At 37.5% G+C, this 22,727-nt stretch overlaps 1 protein-coding gene across 1 annotated transcript in view; it reads left to right on the forward strand.

The window, feature by feature from the left end:
- Positions 1–22,727, forward strand: part of CD4H9orf85 (chromosome D4 C9orf85 homolog) — a 71,292-nt gene that overhangs the window by 15,095 nt on the left and 33,470 nt on the right. The window contains exon 2 of the mRNA XM_043565821.1: positions 22,474–22,580. Coding sequence (XP_043421756.1) covers positions 22,474–22,580 — 107 coding nt within the window. The remainder of the gene's footprint in view (positions 1–22,473; positions 22,581–22,727) is intronic.

Consider the following 22,727-nt stretch of genomic DNA (forward strand, 5'->3'; position numbering starts at 1 on the left):
TATATTAATCAGGTCTGGTTTTGCAGGTCATTTGGTGGTGTTCACTATTTACAACATCATGGGTATGAAATACCAAGCTAAGCTGGTGATTATTTTAAATGCTTTGTTATTCTGTGAAGATTTATATATTATTAAATGCTCAGCCCTCTCTTACCAGGTGGCTGATTTGTTTGTTTTGAAATTACTCATGTCACTGAAGTCATCAATTTGAGTAATATATTTGACATCATGGTTTATACTTGTATATCTGAATGTTCTGTGTACCATCATTAACCTTTATCACAAGACACTATAGTAATATGATATCATATTTCTCGTAAATTTGAATGTTTATAAGGTGTAATGCTAGATCTAGTTTTTTTTTTTTTAGTGTGTGTTCATTTTTGAGAGATGGAGAGAGACAGAGCATGAGTGGGGAAGGGGCAGAGAGAGAGGGAGACACAGAATTAGAAGCAGGCTCCAGGCTCTGAGCTGTCAGCGCAGAGCCTGATGTGGGGCTCGAACCCACAGACCACGAGATCATGACCTGAACTGAAGTTGGTTGCTTAACCAACTGAGCCACCCAGGTATCCCTAGATTTAGTTTTTAATAAAGTTAGAATAGTCCTGTGGGATAAGTTGTCATCTATTTTCTATACATGTAAAAGAATATTATGGTCACTTTTACCATATGTGATGCTGTTGCTTTCCTTTAAACTCTATCTTTGAACCATGGGCTCTCCTTTGACCCTCATATGATATTTCTAAAGTCAGCTACTTCCTAGTGTACTTAAATAAAAAAACTCTCTGGTTTGTTGTGGTGGTTAATTCTAATCTTAGTGATTCTCTGGGCCACCTTTATTAAGGTCTTTTTGTTACCCAGTAAGAAAAATCAGTTACATTTTACTAAGGCCCTAATTCAGAATGACTCAAAACATGCATTTATCTTCCCAATTTGCTAAATTTCAGTGGAATGACAGAAGACAATAAAACTACAATATTAGAAAATGGAAAAAACAGAAAAGAACACTAAAGAACACTAAAGAAAATTAAAATGTAAAGTAGATAGGGTTAGACTGATGCAGGCACACAATTTATTAATCTGTAACACAATACAGATAGAAGTCAGCATTTTTCCAGTAAAACTCTAGAATAATGCCATCATCAGAATTAATAAGATCTGTGCCAATCCTTTGTATCAAGTGGCTTTCTCTAACACTTGCTCTCCAGATAAAGTCAGAAGAACAACTCTCTAAAATGAGGAGATGCCATGAAAGACCAAGCAGAGCAATATTCCTCATCATTTTTGGTCCCAGAGTGTAACAAGGAACCTCTGTACTTGGAAGCAGTAAACTTCTTGTGCTTACTAGAGCAAAAGCTATCAAGATGTTCATTTTCACTCTATTACCCCGAGCCAGAGATTATATAGTGGATATCTGAATTCACTTCCAGAGCAACAGCGATTCTGAATTCTGCTTTAGTAACCCATCCCATATTCTATATGAGCACTGTCCGAAAGAACTTTCTATGATGGTGGAAGTGTGCTATATTAGTGCTATCCAGTATGGTAGCCACTAGCCACATGTACCTATTGACTATTTGAAATGCGGACAGTACAAATAAGGAACCAAATTTTATTTTTAATTCAACCAAAATAGCCATGTTTGGTTAGGGGCTATCATATTATACAGTACAGATCTATGTCTGCATTTATTCATATGAGCAGACTACTACTAAGAAGCACAAATCTGTTAGGAAAACCAAAACTATGTGATGCATAACTAGAAACCCTATTTTCTGTACCTAGTTAACAGAGGTAATATATGACACAGAAGAGAACTTTTAAAAGTGTAATTGTTCTGACTTTGGCTCAGGTCATGATCTCACGGTCTGTGAGTTCAAGACCCACATTGGGCTCTGTGCTGACAGCTCAGAGCCTGGGGCCTGCTTCTGATTCTGTGTCTCCCTCTCTCTCTGCCCCTCCCCCACTTGCAATCTCTTTCAAAAGTAAAGATTAAAAAAAACTAAAAAGTATAATTGTTACCCATCGTTAATCATTCAAAAAGCTTTCAAAATCCATAAAACAAAGACTGCTGTTAAAGAAAAGTAGAAGATTCTTGCCTGTGACATTTCTTAAAAACTGCAACTGTGGTTTCAGACATATAAACTTCTTAAGGGGATGGCTAAACTGCGGTGTGGCAGGAATAAAGACTAAGTTGTGATTTGGGAGATCAAACCAGTGCTTGATCAGCCTCATCTGAAAGACCAAAGTGATAAAAATTATGAAATGAAATTTAAGATATGGAGGATGGAGGTAGGAAAGCCTCTATGTTTCCAAAGGAAATCCAGAAGACAATGAGGGTGAGGAAGCAATGATAAAAAGTAAAGGAAAAACCCCCCACAAATTTTCCAAACTTGAAGAAAATCATAAGCCTTCAGATAGAAGGGTTCTATACATATCTTGGTGAAAGTTTTGAACTCCACAACATAAAGAAATGCCTTCCAGCTTCTAGAGAGGGGAAAAAAAAGAGGTTACCCATAAAACAACTATAATTTTGTAGGCATCAACTTCTTATCTGCTACTTGTAAAAAAAATAGGACAAGATCTACAAAGGGTTGTAAGGGAAGTATATTAAATTTAGAGTTCTTTATAGAGTTAAGCTGTGACTTAGTTGCCAGGATCAAAGAATCATCCAAACCAAAAGCTTGTCAAAAACATAGTATATACCTAAGGATGTATTCCAGAATACAAGAAGATATGTAGTAGAAGAAATAGTAGTGAACTAAGAACCTAATAAAACTGAGTTAACCTTAAATAACCATTGATGGGATGGTGGTAAAAGTTAATGCTGTTGTTATATTTGTGAATCACGTAATAAGGGAGGTAATTTTTCTGGAAGACAAAATCTATACCATTGTTGCCGATTTCAACCAAACCTGGGAATTAAGAATAAAAGCAAGCTGAAGATCTTGTCTTATTTGAGGTGGTAGAAAAGCCAGAGAAGGAAAATCAGTGTCAACATCCAAGTTGTAAACTCTAAGTGCCTATTATTTGTTCATACAATCTAGTATTAAAAATGTGGGATTTGGGGGCACCTGGCTGGTTCAGTTGGTGGAGCATGCAGCTCTTGATGTTTAGGGGTTGTGAATTTGAGCCCCACGTAGGGTGTAGAGATTACTTTAAAAATAAAATCTCAAAAAACGTGGGATTTCTCCTCTCCGTAGAAGCAGTTATTTGAACACCTTATTCTCTAGGTGTTCCATTATCGAGTCACATTTCAGGAAAGGCTGAAACACAGTGTGCATACCTGCACATATTCTCTCCTGCTTCTGCTAGTGACTGAAGCCCACTTCTGTTTTTGTTTTTTTAAGTTTATTTACTTATTTTTGAGAGAGAGAGGAGGGGAGGGGCAGAGAAAGAGGGAGAGAGAAAGAATCCTAAGCAGGCTTCACACTGTCAGCTCAGAGCCTGATGTGGGGCTCGAACTCATGAACCATGAGATAATGACCTGGCCCAAAACCAAGAGTCGGATGTTTAACCGACTGAGCCACCCAGGTGTCCCCCCACTTCTGGTTTTAATACATGAGTGATGGAAGTACAAGGAAGGAAGATGGGTTGCTGTTGCTTTAAGTTAGCCTGTGTAACACTTTAGACTTTGATATGACCCATTGGTTTTTTTTTTTTTATCTGATACCTCTTGAGGACTTGCTTAAGATAAACAACGGCCTTTGAAAACATAAAATGCAATACCCGTTCTGTGACACTTTTGCATATTTGCCATAAGTAGTAGAAATAGTAGAGTATTAGAAATGACTCCCCACTTTGTCTCATTGGGTTGGGGCTAAATGAAAGGATAGTGTTTTGAAATCTGCAAGTCTACCAATGAGCACTGGATCTGTAGTGACTCCCCCTCAATCCAAGTCTTTCGAAACTCAGTTGGAAGATGCCAGCCAGTTAATCTTATTTTAAACACCATTTTAACTCTCACAAATACTGCTTACTCTCCATCTTTACTTCATGCCCATTATTTTCGTCTCTTCAACTACACTGTAAGCGCTGTGTAGAAGGGACTGTACATCATAAATCTCCTGAATCCTTGAGATGCCTGGCATAGTGCCGAGTACATACTAGCACACACTTTTTTGGATTGTTTCTACAGACAGTGGAGAGATAATCAGAATGCATGCTGTATTTAATTCTAATCCATGACACATTTTATACTTTGACATGTTGGAAGAAGTCCTAAGCTTGGAGTCAGGACAACACGAGTATTCTTCAGACTTTACTGAGTCACTCTGTCTGTGATCATAGGTAAGTGATATCAATGCTACAAATTAGGCTAACAATACCACCTTCCTGCTTACACACAGGGATGATAGGAGACTAAAATGAGAAGGATTATAGGACAGATTCAGATTTTTAAAAATCTGTAGAAATAAAATGTAGTAGTATTTTGTTATGGGTGATTTGCATCCTTCATTCAGAATATATCTTAATTTTATCCCTTAGTTTTCTATATTCTTGTCATCAAAACCATCTTTGTTTTCCCTTTAAGAATGAGAAAATGTTCCCAACTCAAGTTAGGTAAGTCATATGTGACTATTGAGCTCTAAACAGAATGAATCACGGCACAAACCTGATATTTTCCGTAAGTGACTTGGCTCCTGAATCAGTTATCAGCATATATATAGGTTATTCTTACGACATGTTGTATGACCAGGACAAGGGGGCTATCTTTGAAGAAGTGAACTAACCAGCTTCAATATAGTAATTGTCCTTGTAGATCTGCCCCCGAGTAAGTGACTTTACAATGTTGATTTATTTTAAAAGATAAAATCGTTTGGTTTGTGGACATTACCAGTTATTATGCTTCAAAGAGTTAAATCCATAAAATTTCAAAATATGCTATGAAGAGGAAATGAATACCATCCTTCTTTTTTGTTTAATACACATTAAACAATGATCAGTCATTTTTGTCTCATTTAAGATCACTAACTTGGGGCATACCATACCGGTTGGACAAGATCTTAAATTGTGACTAACTTTTAATGAGTGCTTATAAAAACGTGTGTTGCCACATGACACTGCGCAATTGCTGCTTGAATAGGCTTTTTGCATTCCAGTCGTACATAGTTAGTCCTTGTGGCTCACCACTTAGTTACCCTTATTGTTTAGGTCTCAGTGCCTCGAAAATCTCCGAGGAGCAGGGTAGAAAAGTAAATCCTCCTCTTTTAGAACATTGCTTAGCAAAGATAATATTTTCTTTCCTAAATGAGTTTTTTTTTTTTTTTTAGCTTTGGAATTTCATTTTGTTTTAAACAAATGATTTATAATACTTCAAGGTTACCTTACAAATAAGCCAGCAGGTTTGGTCATATTTGCAAAACAATGTACCAATGTTAGAATTTGAGTCAAAACAGAGTACAAATTGAAATGTACTGCATTTTTGTTTTTCTGCAAATTTGTTTTTCTTTTAATATGTAGAATACCTTGAAAGTTGTAGGAGAACACTTTCTACTTGTAACTTTAGTAGAATGCTCTAAACTAAAAGGCATCTTTTTATGGGTTCTGTCTCTGCTGCTTCTGATTAATTGTGTGACCTCAAGCAAATCTTTTAATTCTCTGAGCCTCAGGTTTCTCATCTGCAAAATGAAGATAATTATGCCTGCCCTAGCCACAGGAATGTTCTAAGAATAGCAGCAGAGAGAATCTTTATAAAGGATTAGACATGCGATTTATAGATTTATGATAGCAGTCTTCTGTGTAAAACTTAGTTTGGCCTTATTTTTATAGTGAACACCAAAAATACTTGTTTTGTAATAAACCACATAAACAAATAACTCTTCCCTAAGTATGCTTTTGTCCAGATACCTGAACAAAGTGCAGACATATCCCTTGCATGTGAAATCATTCAAAGACTTGAGTAAGTGAAAGAATAGTGACTAGGAACTGTAAACAGCTAAGCATAGAGTTAAGTGAGAAGTGTAGAAGATCTCCTGAGAAGATAGAAACACACTTTATCTCCTTTAATTCTGATAGAGACATCTTGTGTTGGGAGGGAATGTATCGGGATCTTTCTTCCCTGTCCTTCCCCCCAATACTCTTAACTCTTGTTAATTAAGATTTTTCCTGTATTTGGTGATGCAGGTAACCGGGGGATGTGAACAGTAGAGGCAGAAAGGAAGGTTGAGAATCACTGATCCACAAATTACACGATTTCCTAGATGTCTCTAATTCTAGATTCCCTTGTTAATTGAGATTTGTTCTGCCATTTGATTCTATGACTAAGACAGGGTTAAAACAGGGGTGATTTCCCCCCTCTTTCTTCTGTTTATTGTATCTAAGTGAGAAGATGGATGGTAACAGAGCCTATTGTAATTACTTCAGAATATATATATATATATATGTATATATATAACCACCATGCCCTATGCCTTACACTCACACACAGGTGTATGTCAATTATTTCTCAATAAAACTGGAAAAAAAATAGGAAAGAATAAAGAAATAATTTCCCAGTTTTCATCATGTTTAGATTTGGCTTAAATTCCTGGAATAGGAATAAAGGTCAGAAACTACTGATATAAATTCTATTTATTTGTATAGACCATGAGGAAATCAGGGTGGAAAACAGATGATTTCTGCATAGTGCTGTATCAGTGTGACCATGTCTGAATTAAGGAACTTTACACAGATGAGTGAGAATTGAGGATAAAAATATGTTTTGAGGTGATGTCTTTTGATATAAAATTTTGGAAATGCTTCTTAAATAATAGCTTTTCTGGATTCCTTTTTTTTTTTTCAACGTTTATTTATTTTTGGGACAGAGAGAGACAGAGCATGAACGGGGGAGGGGCAGAGAGAGAGGGAGACACAGAATCGGAAACAGGCTCCAGGCTCTGAGCCATCAGCCCAGAGCCCGACGCAGGGCTCAAACTCCCAGACCGCGAGATCGTGACCTGGCTGAAGTCGGACGCTTAACCGACTGCGCCACCCAGGCGCCCCCTGGATTCCTTTTTTAAAAAAATGTTAATTTTTATTTTCAGGGAGAGCAAGGAGAGAGAGCGAGAGAGGGACAGAGAGAGAGAAACCCAAGCAGGCTCTATGCTGTTAGCACAGAGCCCAAAAACAGGGCTTGATCTCACGAACCATGAAATCACGACCTGAGCTGAAATCAAGAGTGGGACAGTCAACTGACTGAGCCACCAAAGTGTCCTGGAGCTTTTCTGGATTCCTGATTTATGTCTCCAACATAGCTTTTTCTGTCAGTTTTGAGGTCATTCTGGAGACTCTTTCAGATATTTGCTGCATTATTCTGTAATACAAGTAGTCTAGTTGTAACACTGTATGTTTCAAATATTTCTTTCATTCACTTGGTTGGAAATCAAAGTGTAAATTCTCAAAGAAGTGATGCTCTCAACAGTGAAACTAGGAGTCAAACTAAGATTTAGTTTCTAAAAGAGAGGCAATATAGAATAATAGGGCAGAACATGGTATTTGGAGTCAGAGGACTTGGTCTTGAGCCCCATGGTATTATTTTGTAGATGTGCAATTGTAGGTAGATGATTAAACCTGCCTGGACTTGTTTCTTCGTCTGTAAAGTAGGAATAATACTATTTATCCCCCGACATAGTTGTGAGGAAATGATATACTTAACTGTAAATACTGAGTTTTAAGCTGAAGACACTGCATAAGTGTCATTTCTCATGATCATCATCATGTGTCAACCATAACAATTACAACTTTCTAAGGAAAAGTATATCACCTCCCTTGGAGTAGCACTTTCAGTAGCAGAGGTGAGGTAGGGAATATACTTTTTTTCCCTAGAAATGTCTACTTGCTTCAGCTGCCTCCGGCAATGCTTCTTAAACTTTGGCATGCTTAAGGATCATCTGGAAAGCTTATGTAAAATGCAGAATCCCATTTGCCAGAAATTCTCAATCAGTAGTTCTTGGGTTGAGTCCAGGTTCATTCTTATTTTTTTTTAAGTTTATTTCTTTTGAGAGAGAGAGTGAGCAAGAGTGAGCATGAGCAGGGGAAGGGGAAGGAGAGAGAGAATTCCAAGCAGGCTCCATTCTGTCAGCGTGGGCCTTGAACTCAAGAACTGTGGGATCATGATCTGAACCGAGTTCAAGAGTCGTATGCTTAACTGACTGAGCCACCCAGGCACCCCCACGAGTCATCATTCTTTAGGCCTCAAACCACACCTGAGACTATTCTGCTAATTACCTTCCCCCATACTTTAGTCCGTGTGACTAGCTTTCCAAGGATCAGACTCTCTCTGTTTACACATTTAAGTCTACACTGGGAATGTGGGAGGGGTTTTATTTCAGAAGCCCACTCTGTCTGGGCTCTTTCTTGTACCAGAGCATTCACCCATCCTTCCATCATGGGTTCTCAAAGCATGATCTGTGCCACAGAAGCTCCCAAGTTAAAAAAATCACAGTCTCAGAGAGTGGGGCCTGGAGATCTGATTTTTATTTTATTTATTTGTTTGTTTATATCTATTCATTTTTGTAATCTCTACACCCAACATGGGACTCAAACTCACAACCTTGAGATCCAGAGACAAATACTCTTCCGGCTGAGCCAGCCAGGCATCCCTAGAAGTCTGATTTTTAATATGCTTTCTAGTTGAGTCTTATGTACCCAAGAGTTTGAGAACTGATTTAAAAGTCCCTCTTCCCTGGAGTCTTGCCTTTGCTCTAACTCTGTTGTAGTCATTTGTTCTCTACGCTGAATCCAGATCATTTCTATGTCTTTATTACCTCCCATGCCTGTGCCCATCTCTCTCATCCCCACTACCACAACCAAATTTAGTGTTTTATTATATAATTCTGGATGACTGTAGCAACTTCCGTACTAATCTCCGTATTTCCCTCTAGTCTTGTCTTTAAGTTATACGTTAGGATCTTATCCAATCAGGTCCCTTCCCTGCATAAGAGTCAAAATTCTTTAGCTTGGTAAATAATTTCTCTGATAGTTTAGCTCATTTCTCTCATTCTCTTCACACTTTCCTGTTCAGCTGTTCTGACTGCTTGCCATTTTCCAGAAGGGCCATAAGCTTTCTCATGCTTTCACGAGGTCTTCCTCATATACTGGACGTTGTTAGGCATAGGATGATCCCAGAACATTTTTGGTCTATCTGTCTATCTGTTGTCATAATTTTCACAGTGCTAAAGCTGTCTTTCCATTTGCCTGCTTACTTGCTCCAGGGCAAGGTCCTTAACTCGCTCTTTTTTAAACCTGTATCACATTAGATACCATCTAGTATCTAATATTGCCTGGCCATTGTAGGTGTTGTGTACATCTTCAGAACTGAATGAGGTGGGAGATACTACAGTGGATCTCGGATGACTGGATGACTGCTTGGAAAGCAGAACGGGAATTTGAATAAAGAATGAAACTTCAGCCCACCAGTACTGAGGAAAAGGAGGTAGAGTGCAGGCAGAGCAAAGACAGGAGGAGGCACAGTGCAGTTTCTGTCCCGCCAGATTTGTTTACTGGGGAGTGCTTAGGTAGACAGGGAGGAAAATGAGGAGGTAGGACCAGAAAGGAAAGTAGGGATCAAATTGTGGAGAGTTCCGAATATCAGCCTTAGGAATGCCTTTAAAGAGTGTAGGTTTCTGACTAGCGGAGAGTTATGGAGGGATGTCCATTAAAACGTAACTGTTGGTGGCTTGGTCTCCCATTCTCTATCTTCTCCCTAGTCCATCTTCCATTTGGGATGCTACTTCAGATCGGAAATGAGGATCTGATATGAGGAAGTAGGGGGATGTAGAATAGAAGACACAGTTGGGGACATGGTGGGAAAACTAATTTTGTCAGTATTGGCATTTTGGTAAAAGGAGAGGGAGAAGTCAAAGGTCAAAGGTGACCTGAGATTTTTTTTTTAATCTGAGTCTACAAGAAGACTTTCTAACGATAATGTTTGGGACAAAGGAGAAACAGATTTTATTGCTAAGATAGGGATTGCTATTTATTTAGTCCATGAATTTGAGATATTTCAAGGATTTCCACGAGGAGGAAAGTGAATATTGTGCGTGCAGTCAGAGAGAGCGAGACCTCCGGAGAGACTGTAGGACTGGGTATTGGTTTTGCATACAATCTTCATTGAGTTCATGGTTGAGGCTGGGGTTACAGGTTCTGTTGACCAAGAGTAAATACATAATGTGAAAAGAAAGGAATGCTCAACAGGCACTTAGGTTCAAGAGACAGAGACAGAGAATGAGTAAGTGAGTGAGTGAATGGATGACTAAATAAATATTAGGGAATGGATACTTTTAAGGGGTAAGCAGAGGAACAAGCTTTAGCAAAGGATCTTGAGAAGGAGCAAATGGAGTTGGGGCTTCAGTTCTACTTTGTGAGGTCTTTTTTCAGGAAATACAAAAATTATTCTTAGATAAAACCATTGACATTTTGATCATGTATGGCAAAAGTTTGAGGAAGAAAAGGCTTACTTCCCACAGAACTGCTCCAATAGTAAAGCTATTTATTTTCTATTTAGAGAAGGTGTTCTTGGGTTATTTATTTACTAAAAATGCCCCATACTTAATAATGAAAATGGCTCAAAGATAATTGGCGGCCCATTATCTTAAAATACTAAGTGCCCATGTTTTAATTGTAAGGTAAAATTTCTCTTGTCAGGAGTTTATTCCTTCTAATGTTCTGCTTATCGTTTGTTTTTAGCATTGCATTGTGGGTCCTTCCATAAAAATCTTTTTTTTTTTTTTAACATTCATAACATATCCTCCTAAATTGTGCCATTTAGAACAAAATGGAGAGAATTAAAAATCTTCATACCAGAGTGCTCTTTGATCCAACTGACCACACCTTTTAAAGATGTGATCAGTTTAGGGGCACCTGGGTGTCTCAGTCAGTTAAGCATCCGACTTTGGCTCAGGTCATGATCTCACAGCTCTTGAGTTCGAGCCCTGTGTCAGGCTCTGTGCTGACAGCTCAGAACCTGGAGCCTGCTTTGGATTCTGTATCTCCCTCTCTCTCTGCCCCTCCCCTGCTCACGCTCTGTCTCTCTCTCTCTCTCTCTCTCTCTCTCTCTCAAAAATAAATAAACGTTAAAAAAATTTTTTTAAAGATGTGATCAGTTTATCAATGCATTGTTTTGGTTGTTAGTACCTTTTAGAAATATTTGCTTGTAAAAATGCATAGCACTACCTTATTTTAATTTTTTCTTAGAGTAAATGAATAAATATACTTTGGGAAGAAATGTGTTTTTTAATAGGCTTCTCTGCTACCAGAAGATATTGCACCAGCACGTTTCTGCGTGTAGGCAGGTGTGATTCCACTTAAGTGTTAGGATTAAGTTTGTCAGTGAAAATCTGGGTAGTTTGCTTGGCTGCTGAAAGAAATCAGTAGGTAGTTTGTACATAGGCCCTCTGTATAATTGTAACCTACAATAGCTCTACCCACTTACTGAGATAATAGTCCTCTGTTTGGGATGATCAGGACTCATTTTATATTCAGTCTTTGGATGAAAATGCAATTGTTTATTTTCACAGATGTCATTTGTTAAAGATTCCAGCAGTAACAAAAAAAGTGGGAGAGGGAATCAGATATTATTTCTTCACTATAAAAACTTATGTTGTAAGTATATTGAGTAAGAGGAACAGTTTGAATATTTCTTGTGTATATTTTCACTTCTTTCAGTTTGGTATTGGTGCTTTAAGGATTTAGGATTAACACAGAGTGAATGGAAGATGGAGTAGACTTTGGGGAAGAAAATTATTTTAGCTTGTAGTAGAAATAGACCTCATTTCATGCCTTAGGTATTTTTTGTTTTGTTTTGTTTTGGTTTCCTTTTTTTTAGTAATCTCTACACCCAGCGTAAGGCTCGAACTCACGACCCCAAGATCAAGAGCCAGACACTCTTCTGGCTGAGCCAGAAGTCTATGCTTTAGGCACCCCTATGCTTTTGGTATCTTTTAATTAGAGTTTTATATGGTAAACAATTAACCATTGGTAGCTCAAATATTCATGTGTTTGACATATGTGCGTATACCAAGTATTTATTTATTTATTTATTTACTTATTTATTTATATTTTAGAGATAGAGAGCAAGAGAGAGAGCATGAGCGGGGAAGAGGGGCAGAGGAAGAGAGAATCCCAAGTGGTCTCCACACTCAGCGTGGAGCCTGCCACCAGGCCTGATCCCATCATCCTGGGATCACAACCTGAGCCAAAATCAAGATTCAGACGGTCAACTGACTGAGCCACGCAAGCACCCGCCTAAGTATTTTAGAACTCTAGGGTACTATTTTGCTTAAAGGAGACGTGGCCTGATTTTTTTGTGACAGATTGTTGTAAATGTTGGTAGCTAATCTGTAATGAGCTATATTGAGCCAATGATTTCCTAAAAAGAAGTAAGCCTATAGTAACTTTGGTTTTACAGTTTTCCTTAAATGACAATAAAACCAATTTCACCATCAGAACTCACTTCAAAAGTATTTCTAGGCTATTTACATGACCAGCTCATTTTGTGAAATAATACACAAAAATAGTAAGACTACGTAACTTAATCCAAATAAGGTATTTCTGAGACTAATGGACATTCAGACTGTTCTTTATCACGTTAAAAAGAGATTTTGTAGGTTTGAAAGTGTGAAGTGAGTAGAACTCAGTATTGATATCCTGGATGATATAGTAGTGATGGTCTCAATGTGATATTAAGTTGATTGTAGCAAGAGTGTTTTTTAATTACCTTTTGAAAAAGGAAAATGGCAATGTTTGCTTTTAAAAATCTTTACCTGGATTTAAAAAAAAAGCAAATTTTTGTAGACAATTTTACAGACATTTGCTTCCTAATAATATCCATGTAATTATATACTTGATTCAAGAAAGGGATAATTAGGGGCACTTCTCTGGCTCAGTCAGTGGATCATGTGACTCTTGATCTCGTGGTTGTGAGTTCAAGCCCCACTGGGGTGTGGAGACTACCTAAAATAAAAATTTAAAAATATTTTTTAGTATATTATTATATTAATGTAATAAGCCGACTCTTATTTCGCCTCAGGTCATGATCTCACAGTCGTGAGATTGAGCACCACGTTGGGCTCTACACTGGGGGTGGAGCCTGCTTAAGATTCTCTCTCACTCTCTCTCTCTCTGTCTCTGCCCCTACCTGCTTGTATTCTCTCTCTTAAACAGTTAAATAAAAGATAAAAAATATATAAAGAAAAAAGGGATAATTCTTCTTTACTGCAGGTTTTTACCTCTGAGAAAATTCCTGTTAGTTTTACCCTCTTATTAAAATGGGACTAGAACTTGTTATGTGTAAATATAATGTGATGAGAATTTGCAAGTTCATTAGAAGTTTCCTGACATTTATAATGTAATACATTAATATATATACGAATATATATATGTATATACATACACACACACACACACACACATACATACACACACACACACACACACACACACACGTGTGTGTGTGTGTGTGTGTGTGTGTGTGTGTGTGTGTATGTGTGTGCGTATTCATTCATTCAGGGGTACCTGGTTGGCTCAGTCAGTAGAACATGCGACTTTTGAACTTGGGGTCATGAATTTGAGCCCCAACTTGGGCTTAGAGCTTACTTAAAAAAATATATATAGGGGCACCTGGTGGCTCAGTCGGTTAAGCATCTGAGGCAGTTAACATAGCAGATTGGGCTATATGCTGACAGTGTAGAGCCTGCTTGGGATTCCTTCTCTCCCTCATTCTCTGTGACTGCCCTGTTCATGCGAGTGTGCTCACGGTCTCTCTCTTGCTTTCTCTCTCTCTCAAAACAAATAAATAAAAATAAACATTAAATATATATTCAGTCAGGAATTGTAAACAACCAAATTGTCAAATAATAGGAAATAGGGTAAGTTAAGTGATACTTAACTCCAAGAGAATGTGATGCAGCCAATAAAAAGAAGCTTCCAAAGTCTATATTAATATGAAAAAAAATAATGACAAGTTATAAAACAACATGGACAGAAAAAAACACAAATTTTTGTAAATATACTTGAAATGCTGGAAAGTATAGAATCTCTGAATGTTGAGACTTGTCTTTTTCTCTTTATCCGTATTATAATGTTTTCTAATATGAATATTTAGATGTAAATGCACGTTGTCTTGGGACTTGATCAGTAAAGTTATTTTTCATCTACAAAAGTAATTCTTATCATAAGAAAACGGTATAGTATAGTGTACCATTGTTAATACATAGTGCGGAAAAGTATTGAGGGGAAATAATCACTGTAGTTGCAAAACTAAGCAGTAAGGAGATGAACAAAGTTTACAGACTACTGGACAGAATACAAAAGGGATTTCTATCTAAAGTTTGAGCTCTTGGGGCTCCTGGGTGGCTCAGTCGGTTGGGCATACGACCTTGGCTCAGGTCATGATCTCATGGTTCGTGGGTTTGAGCCCCGTGTCGGGCTCTGTGCTGACACAGCTACAGCCTGGAACCTGCTTTGGATTCTGTGTCTCCCTCTCTCTGCCCCTTCCCCACTCATGCTCTGTCTCTCTCTCAAATATAAATAAAACATTAAAAACCAATTAAAAAAATAAAGTTTGAGCTCTGTCATCTTCCCTCCCTGCCCCATTTCATATTTATCCACTTAAAAAGTTTATTCCAAACGTGTTCTGGTAAATATGAGCAAACCAATGGCTAGTTATAACTGTAAGAAATTTGAGTTCCATTATAGTTAGGATAATTCTTTTTCCTAGGTTTGTGACAAAAACACTTTTAAATATGTAAGTGTGCTTTTAAACATTTAAAATATGGCTTTGCACTGACTCCACAAGATTTTTAATATTCTAGTATTCTTCCAAGATATAAAATTTTTACTACCATTTTAACTTTTTATACTCTGCACATGAATTCTCTAGAAACTGAGTTAGACACCAAGAAAAACCTGAAACAACTATGGACCAGAATCTCTCACTGAACTTAGACAATTTTTAAGTTTTCAACAAAATATTAGCATATTGTATTCACCAATAAATAAAAATACAACATGTCACAGATAAGTGGGGTTTATCTCAGGAACACAGTATTCATGGATTGGAAGATTCAATGTTGTAAAAATGTCAATTCTCCCCCAATGTATTCATAGTTTCAGTGTAATCCTGATCACAGTCATAGCAAGCTTTTTTGTTTAAATCAACAAACTGATTCCAAAATGTATATGGAAAAGCAAGTGGACTAGAATAGCCAAAACAATTTTGAAAAAGAACAAAGTTGGAGGATGCACAGTATTGATTTCAAGACCCTAAAGCAATCAAGACATGGTGTACTGGGGAAAGAGGATAAACATAGATTACTGTGATAGAATATTGAGTCCAGAAATGGATGCACACATACTTAATTTTTGACAAAGGTAAAAATGCAAATCAGTGGTGCTGGAACTTGGACATACATATTTAATTTAAAATGAAACTCTACCAATGCTTTGCATCACATACAAAAATTAATTCAAAATGGATCATAGACTTAATTTAAAAGCTAAAATTATTGAACTTCTGGTAGAAAATACAGGTGAAAAACTTCATGATTCTTCAATGACTTCTTAGATTTGACACAAAAAGTAAGATCTGTAAAAGAAAAAAATGAAGAATTGACCTAGGTTAGGTGAGTTAGGTTAGCTGACTTCTGCTGCTAACCTTTTTATTTTTATTTTTTAAATTATTTTTTAAAGTTTATTTATGTTTGTATTCCCTACACCCAAAGTGGAGCTCAAATTCATGACCCTGAAATCTAGAGTCACATTTTCTTCCAACTGAGCCAGCCAGGTGCCCAGCTGGCAACCTTTTTAACAAACTTAATGAAGGGGCACTCTGGCTAAGCCTCTGACTTCCGCTCAGGTCATGATCTCATGGTTTATGGGTTCGAGCCCCGTTGGGCTCTACATTGATGACACAGAGCCTGCTTGGGATTCTCTGTCTCCCTCTCTCTCTGCCCCTCCTCGATTTGTGCTTTCTCGCTCTAAAAATAAATAAACTTAACAAAAAAACTTTTAAAAATAAAAAATTAAAAAAAATGTTTAATGAGTATACAAAGAATGATAGAATTAGCATTTACAGTGACTGATTCAGTGGCACCTGTCTGTCTCAGTCAGTAGAGCATGTGACCCCTGATCTTAGGGTTGTGAGTTCAAGCCCCCCATTAGGCATAGAGCTTACTTGTTTGTTTACTTTCTCACTAAATAAGTAAATTAATTAATTAATTAATTGATTAAATAACTTACTAAATAAACAAGTAAGTATAGAGGTTACTAAATAAACAAAATTATTGATTCAGGCAAAAGGTCTTTTTAAATTTTTTTTAAAGTTTATTTATTTTAAGAGAGAGAGAACGTGAGCTTTAGCAGTAAAGGGGTAGAGAAAGGGGAAGAAGAACTCTAAGCAGGCTCCATGCTGGCAGTGTGGACTGAGTCACCCAGGTGTCCCAAGGTAAAGGGTCTTGAGTGGGTGCTAAAACCATGAAATGAAATGTTATTGTGGAACAGTATATTGATATGACCACGTAGATTGTTACTAATCTTTATAATTTGAAGTGCTCAGGACAGTCACCATCTTATCCAAGTCCAATTTCATATCCCTGACTCCATGAGAACTGGATATTTTGTGTCTCCTGGTGGGAGGAATATGAATTGTGCAGAAGCAGCATTATCAAAAAATTGTTAAACCTGGATCTAACCAGGCCTTTAAACCTAACTTACATTTTATGGAAATATGGTAGAAAGAACAATGAGTTAAATTACATCATGAATAAAGAATCAGATAAATCCAGAATCAGACAAATTTGCTTGCCTGGAATTTTGAAAAACATCAGTGCAAAAGAGGATAAAAGACGGACATCCTTCTAGAACAAAAGAGAGATAACAGCGAAACAGTACTTGAATACTGATTTAGGTAGCAGGGGGCAGGTGAGGAAATTTCAAGGTAGACTGGCTATACTCAACGACATTGGAGAGTTTTTTTTTCATTTTTTCTGAAGTGTAACAGCAGTGTGGTTAATTAGGAGAAAGTATTCTAGGATATATCATGGTCAAGAGGTAAAGGGTCATGGTGTCTGCAACTTAAAGAGTATACACACAAAAACAGGTTAAAAATGTTAATAATTGTCTCTAGATAATGTGTATGTGGCTATGCATTACTATTTTAAATTTTCTGCATGTTTGAAATTTTTCATAATAAAGGTGAATGTTTTTAGAACTCATTTAAGAGAAATACTATTTATGATGGCCTTATTATATGCAGTGCCTCCCTATAGATCCTATTGATATCAGGCGTCTGTACTCCTGAGAATAACTTTTACCTCACTGTGTTTGACGTTACGTAACACCAGACTACTTTGAGAACCCTGGTAGAAAACAGCTCTGTGAACCGCTTTATCTTGTAAGGGTGTTTTTGAGACCGTGGCTTATTCCTATGAGTTCCTTTTTGGGAAAGATCAGACTTTGGGTTTCGGTAGCAAGAATAGTTGTGCTTCCTCCGAGAAATTGGATTTTTGGCATGTTACAGACATTGAAGCAGGTAGGGGAGTGGAGCTCATGTTTTACTGGCTGCTAGAAAGCTCTGGCTAAGAAACCTTGGATCTCACTTGTGGTCCATCACTCATGGTGCATTTCCTAGCTGTGCTCTTGACCGGCTTCATCATCTTCTCTGTCTACCCTCACTTTCCCTGTAATTTGATTCCCTCACCTACTTTTGGTTGTGTTTATTTTGAAGATACTGTATGCCCAACAATGTTCTGGCCGTATTTATTAAAAGGATTTAAAACAGTTTTTTGATTTGAAAGTCACAACCTAAAAGACACATTTTTATGTTAGTATTATTAGTCATATAAGTTCTTGCTCCCAAATCTAGAGATTATTAATCCTGTCTAAGGGGTATTAATAGAAAATTTTAAAAATATATACTTTTAAATATAAATAGGATATAAAAATCCTGTTTTCTGGAGTAATACTGTTGTAACTATATTAGCACCACAACCTTATTTTGGAGGACAGGGTAATGCCGGGGAAGAACAAGGCCATTTCATGGAAATGGATTTTCAGCAGCAGTTAGAATTGTTATTCTTTTTAATAATTTAGATTTTGGGGTGTCTGGGTGGCTCAGTCGGTTGAGTGTCTGACTTCAGCTCAGGTCATGATCTCTCCTCTTCGTGACTTCGAGCCCCGCATCGGACTCTGTGCTGACAGCTCAGAGCCTGGAGCCCGCTTCAGATTCTGTCTCTCCCTCTCTCTGCCCCTCCCCTGCTCATGCTCTGTCTCTCTCTGTCTCAAAAATAAATTAAAAAAAACAAAAACAAAAAAAAATTTTTTTTAAATAGTTTTTTAATTCTTTTTTTTTTAATTAATGAAGGGAAGAAAAATATACCATTGTTTACCTTTAGCATTTCTTTTTTTTTTAACACTAAAAAACATTTTTTTAATGTTTATTTATTTATGAGGGAGAGAGACAGAGAGAGCACGTGAGCAAGGGAGGGGCAGAGAGAGGGAGACAGAATCTGAAGCAGGCTCCAGGCTCTGAGCCGTCAGTACAGAGCCCGACGCAGGGCCCAAACCCATGAGCCATAACATCATGACCTGAGCCAAAGCTGGACCCTTAATGGACTGAGCCACCCAGGCACCCCTACCTTTAGCATTTCTTAAAGAAATATGATGTACAAAAAAATCCTAATGAAAGTTATTAGTTATTTATTCTTGAGTGGTATTCAAGTTCCTTTCTCCCATAATAGTATCTTCCTTCAATTAAATGGCACTTTATATTTTATACAATATTTTTCAGTATTACCATGTTGATACAGATATTATATTTGCAGTTTGCCTCTTGGGTGGTAATGTCCTCATCTAATTTCTTCTTGAGATTGCTGTATTATATTACAAAAGATGCATTGTCTGACAATAGAATGTTTACTGCAGGAATAACATTTACTAGTATCTTTTGATACACCTTAAATTTATTCTGACTAAAAAAAAAAAAAAAGGTTGATAAACAAGGTTTTCTTCTTTAGCTAAGTTCCACCTAAGTTCAGTGGAATCTCATGAAGTTTTCTTCCTTCAAAGATCTGGAAAGTAGCTTGTTAAACAAAATGATCTTTAAAGGATTTTATACTTACAAAACTAAGTTTTGATTTTATATTTGGGCATGCATAAATCTGAACCTTAATAACCTATGATTTCTACCAGGAGGGATATGCTAAAATTAATTGCCAAAACAGGGTTAGTTGTAAACATAGGTGTGAGTAAGGTAAGATCGCCATCTTTGCTCCAGGCAGAATGGTTCCTAGAACTAGGATTAGCTTTCATTGCTCACATCTCTGGATTTTACTTTTTCTGGTTTGCCAAAATATGGTAAAACAGAACTACGTAATTTTCTCTCTTTTTGCAACTATTTTTAAGTGAAAGTACCATTCATTTGTATTCTTACTCTCATTCATTTCTTAACACGTGAAAATCAAGTTTAATTTTGTAGTAGTGCCTGTTAGTCATGTGAACTCTCTACCACATCTCCATTTACACTGCTTCACACATCCCTCACAGGACAGGTTTCCACAAAGACCTGTTTTGTTCTACTGTCCGATCCACCCTGAAGAAACCAGTTGCCCAGCTATGTGCAGCTTTGTAAATCAAGATGAACTGGTCAGAAATTGGATACAGAAACAAACAAGAAACTAAATAATGCTCCCTGATTAACAAGCAGAGTGTGTTATATATAATAAAATTGCAATAACAAAATGTTTTGCATTCTAAGAATATTCTAGTTAGAAAGCTCCTGTCACATTCATATTATAGTCATAATTCAAGTCATTAGCTTGTTCCCATGACTCTTAGAGTTGGGCAAATACAAGTAATGCTTTAAAAAAACTTTTTTAGTGTTTATTTTTGAGAGAGAGAGAGAACGAGAAAGAGAGAGAGAGAGCAGGGGATGTTCAGAGAGGGAGACACAGAATCTGAAGCAGGCTCCAGGCTCCAGGCTGTCAGCACAGAGCCTGATGCGGGGCTTGAACTCACAAACCATGAGATCATGACCTGAGCCGAAGTTGGTTGCTTACCAACTGAGCCACCCAGGTGCCGGCGGCCCCCCCCCCCCCCCCCCCCCCCCCCCGCCATAAGTAATGCTTTTAGTAAGAAATTCCAGGCACCAGAGGGCAGTGAGAGCAAATGATGAGATGTAAACTTTAGTTCTGGGTATTCCTTAGCAAGCCTTATGTGGGACAGCTAAGTATCGAGTTTGATAAGAAGAGTTTAGTATTGGACACAGATTTTCTTCTTTTTGGCAACAGGTAACAGACCACAATAAGCGAAGAATACAGCCTCATGTAGAATTTGTTTTTCTTTTTCTTCTTAATTTTTTTTTAATGTTTATTTATTTTTGAGAGAGACAGAATGCGAGTGTGTTAGAGGCAGAGAGAGAGGGAGACACAGAATCTGAAGCAGGCTCCAGGCTCCGAGCTGTCAGCACAGAGCCCGACGCAGGGCTCGAACCCACGAGCTGAGAGATCATGACCTGAGCCGAAGTCAGACGCTCAACTGACCGAGCCACCAGGTGCCCCCAGAATTTGTTTTTCCAGGGAGTCTACATCTAGGTTGGGGAGAAAGGAATACCCAACACACAATTCATAAGTAACAGAATATGTTTTTCACCACAGAAGTAAAATCAAACAAAACGTATTCACAGCTTAATTTATGATTTTTGAACATACCCTTGAAATATTTTCTCTTTGAGTAAATGTTGTGTCAAATTATTTTACCTTCTTATGTAGAACTTAAAGACTCAGCATCAGATAACCTCCCAAAGACTCTGCATCTTTTGTGATGCTTTTCTGTCTCCTCTTGAGAAATTAAAAAAGGAAACAAAGGAAGCAAAGAAAAGATAAAATGACCTCTTCTCATTGTTTCAACAATAGGCAGAGACCAGCCCTGCAGAGCCAAAGTAAGATAGAGAATTCTCAGAGGACTTAGTGAGAATATAGAGTCTAGGTCCTGAATCACACGAATATATTATAAAATATAAAACTAGTGGGGAGAACACATGACACATTAAAATTTTTTTCATCCTCCTAATTTCCCAACACATTTTGAGAAGAAAACCCTAATAAAAATGGGGTTTTCCCCCTCATAAAGCCCTTTTCCCGCCACAGATATTCCCAGCACACATTTATTTTCTATTCTGAAGGAATCAGATTAGAAATCAGTTTTCTAAAACATTTTTTCTTTCTGTGAGAATACAGAATTACAGTTGAAGACTAAGTACGCTTTTGCTTTAAGCTGCTTCTCCCTGACACTCCTTTCTCAGGTATCCTGGTCTCTGCTCACACGCCTCCAGGTTGACAATTTGGGACTATAATTTCTCAGCGTATTTTCTTGTTTCTCAGTGGTAAAGTTCGAATTGTTGGAAACAGTAGGCTTAAAATATGAATTAGGTTTTTATTATTATATTTTTATTGAATATAACCTACACGCAGTAAAATGCACATATCCTGTCTGTACAAATTTGAGTTTTAACATTTGTACACATCAGAGGGAGCCTGGGTAGCTCCATTGGTTCAGCATCTGGCTACAGCTCAGGTCATGGTCTCACGGTTTGTGAGTTTGAGCCCCGCCATCAGCACAGAACCTGCTTCAGATTCTATGTCTCCCTCTCTTTCTGCCCCTTGCTTGCATTCTTTCTGTCTCTCTCTGAAAAGTAAATAAATAAACATTCAACACACACACACACACACACACACACACACACACACACTTGCACACATCAGAATCAATGGGGAAGACTTTGTAAAATAGTCCTGCCGGGGTGCCTGGGTGGCTTAGTCAGTTAAGCTGCCAAGTCTTGATTTTGGCTCAGGTCATTGATCTCGCAGTTCATGGGTTCAAACCCTGCATCAGACTCTGTCCTGACATTGCGGAGTCTGCTTGGTATTCTCTCTCTCTCTCCTTCTCTCTCAGCCCCTCCCCTGCGCTCTCTCTCTCTCAAAATAAATAAATCTAAAAACATATACTCCTGCCAAAAGGTTAATTCTGAGCTCCACCTCATTAAGAATCTTTGCCTTTGTAAAAGAACCAACTTGAGTAATGCATGTAAAAATACATAGTGTAAAAAAATATACACATATTGTATCTTAAAATATTACACCGATTAAATTTAGGTTACTATTTTATTATTAACTAATTGATTCATTTATTAATGTATATTTATTTTTGAGAGAGAAGCAGAGAGTGAGCAGGGGAGGGGCACAGAGGGAGGGAGACACAGAATCCCACGCAGGCTCCAGGCTCTGAGCTGTCAACACAGAGCCCAAGTTAGGGCTCGAACTCATGGACTTCGAAATCATGACCTGAGCTGAAGTTGGAGGCTTACCTGACTGAGCCACCCAGGCGCTCCATAGGTTACTATTTTAAAAAAAACTTAAATTTCTCATGTGCCTTTTTCATGGGTTTGCAATGCTGGCTCACAAGTGAAATTTTTAATTTGTTTTTCTGTTTGTTTTTAAGAAAATTAATGCAAAGCTTCATGATGGAGTTTGTCAGCGCTGTAAAGAAGTTCTTGAATGGCGTGTAAAATACAGCAAATATAAACCATTGTCAAAGCCTAAAAAATGGTGAGTTATATTTCTTAATTACTTTACCAATAATATATGTATCATAGTTTATTCCTGCTTTATAAAGTGGATTCATCCTTGTCCACCCCATTCTCCTATAAATAATGTATCATTTTTATGGGTTCTTGTTCATAAAAGATGGGTTAG

This window comes from Prionailurus bengalensis, chromosome D4 (assembly GCF_016509475.1).
Source record: "Prionailurus bengalensis isolate Pbe53 chromosome D4, Fcat_Pben_1.1_paternal_pri, whole genome shotgun sequence".
NCBI lineage: Eukaryota > Metazoa > Chordata > Mammalia > Carnivora > Felidae > Prionailurus > Prionailurus bengalensis.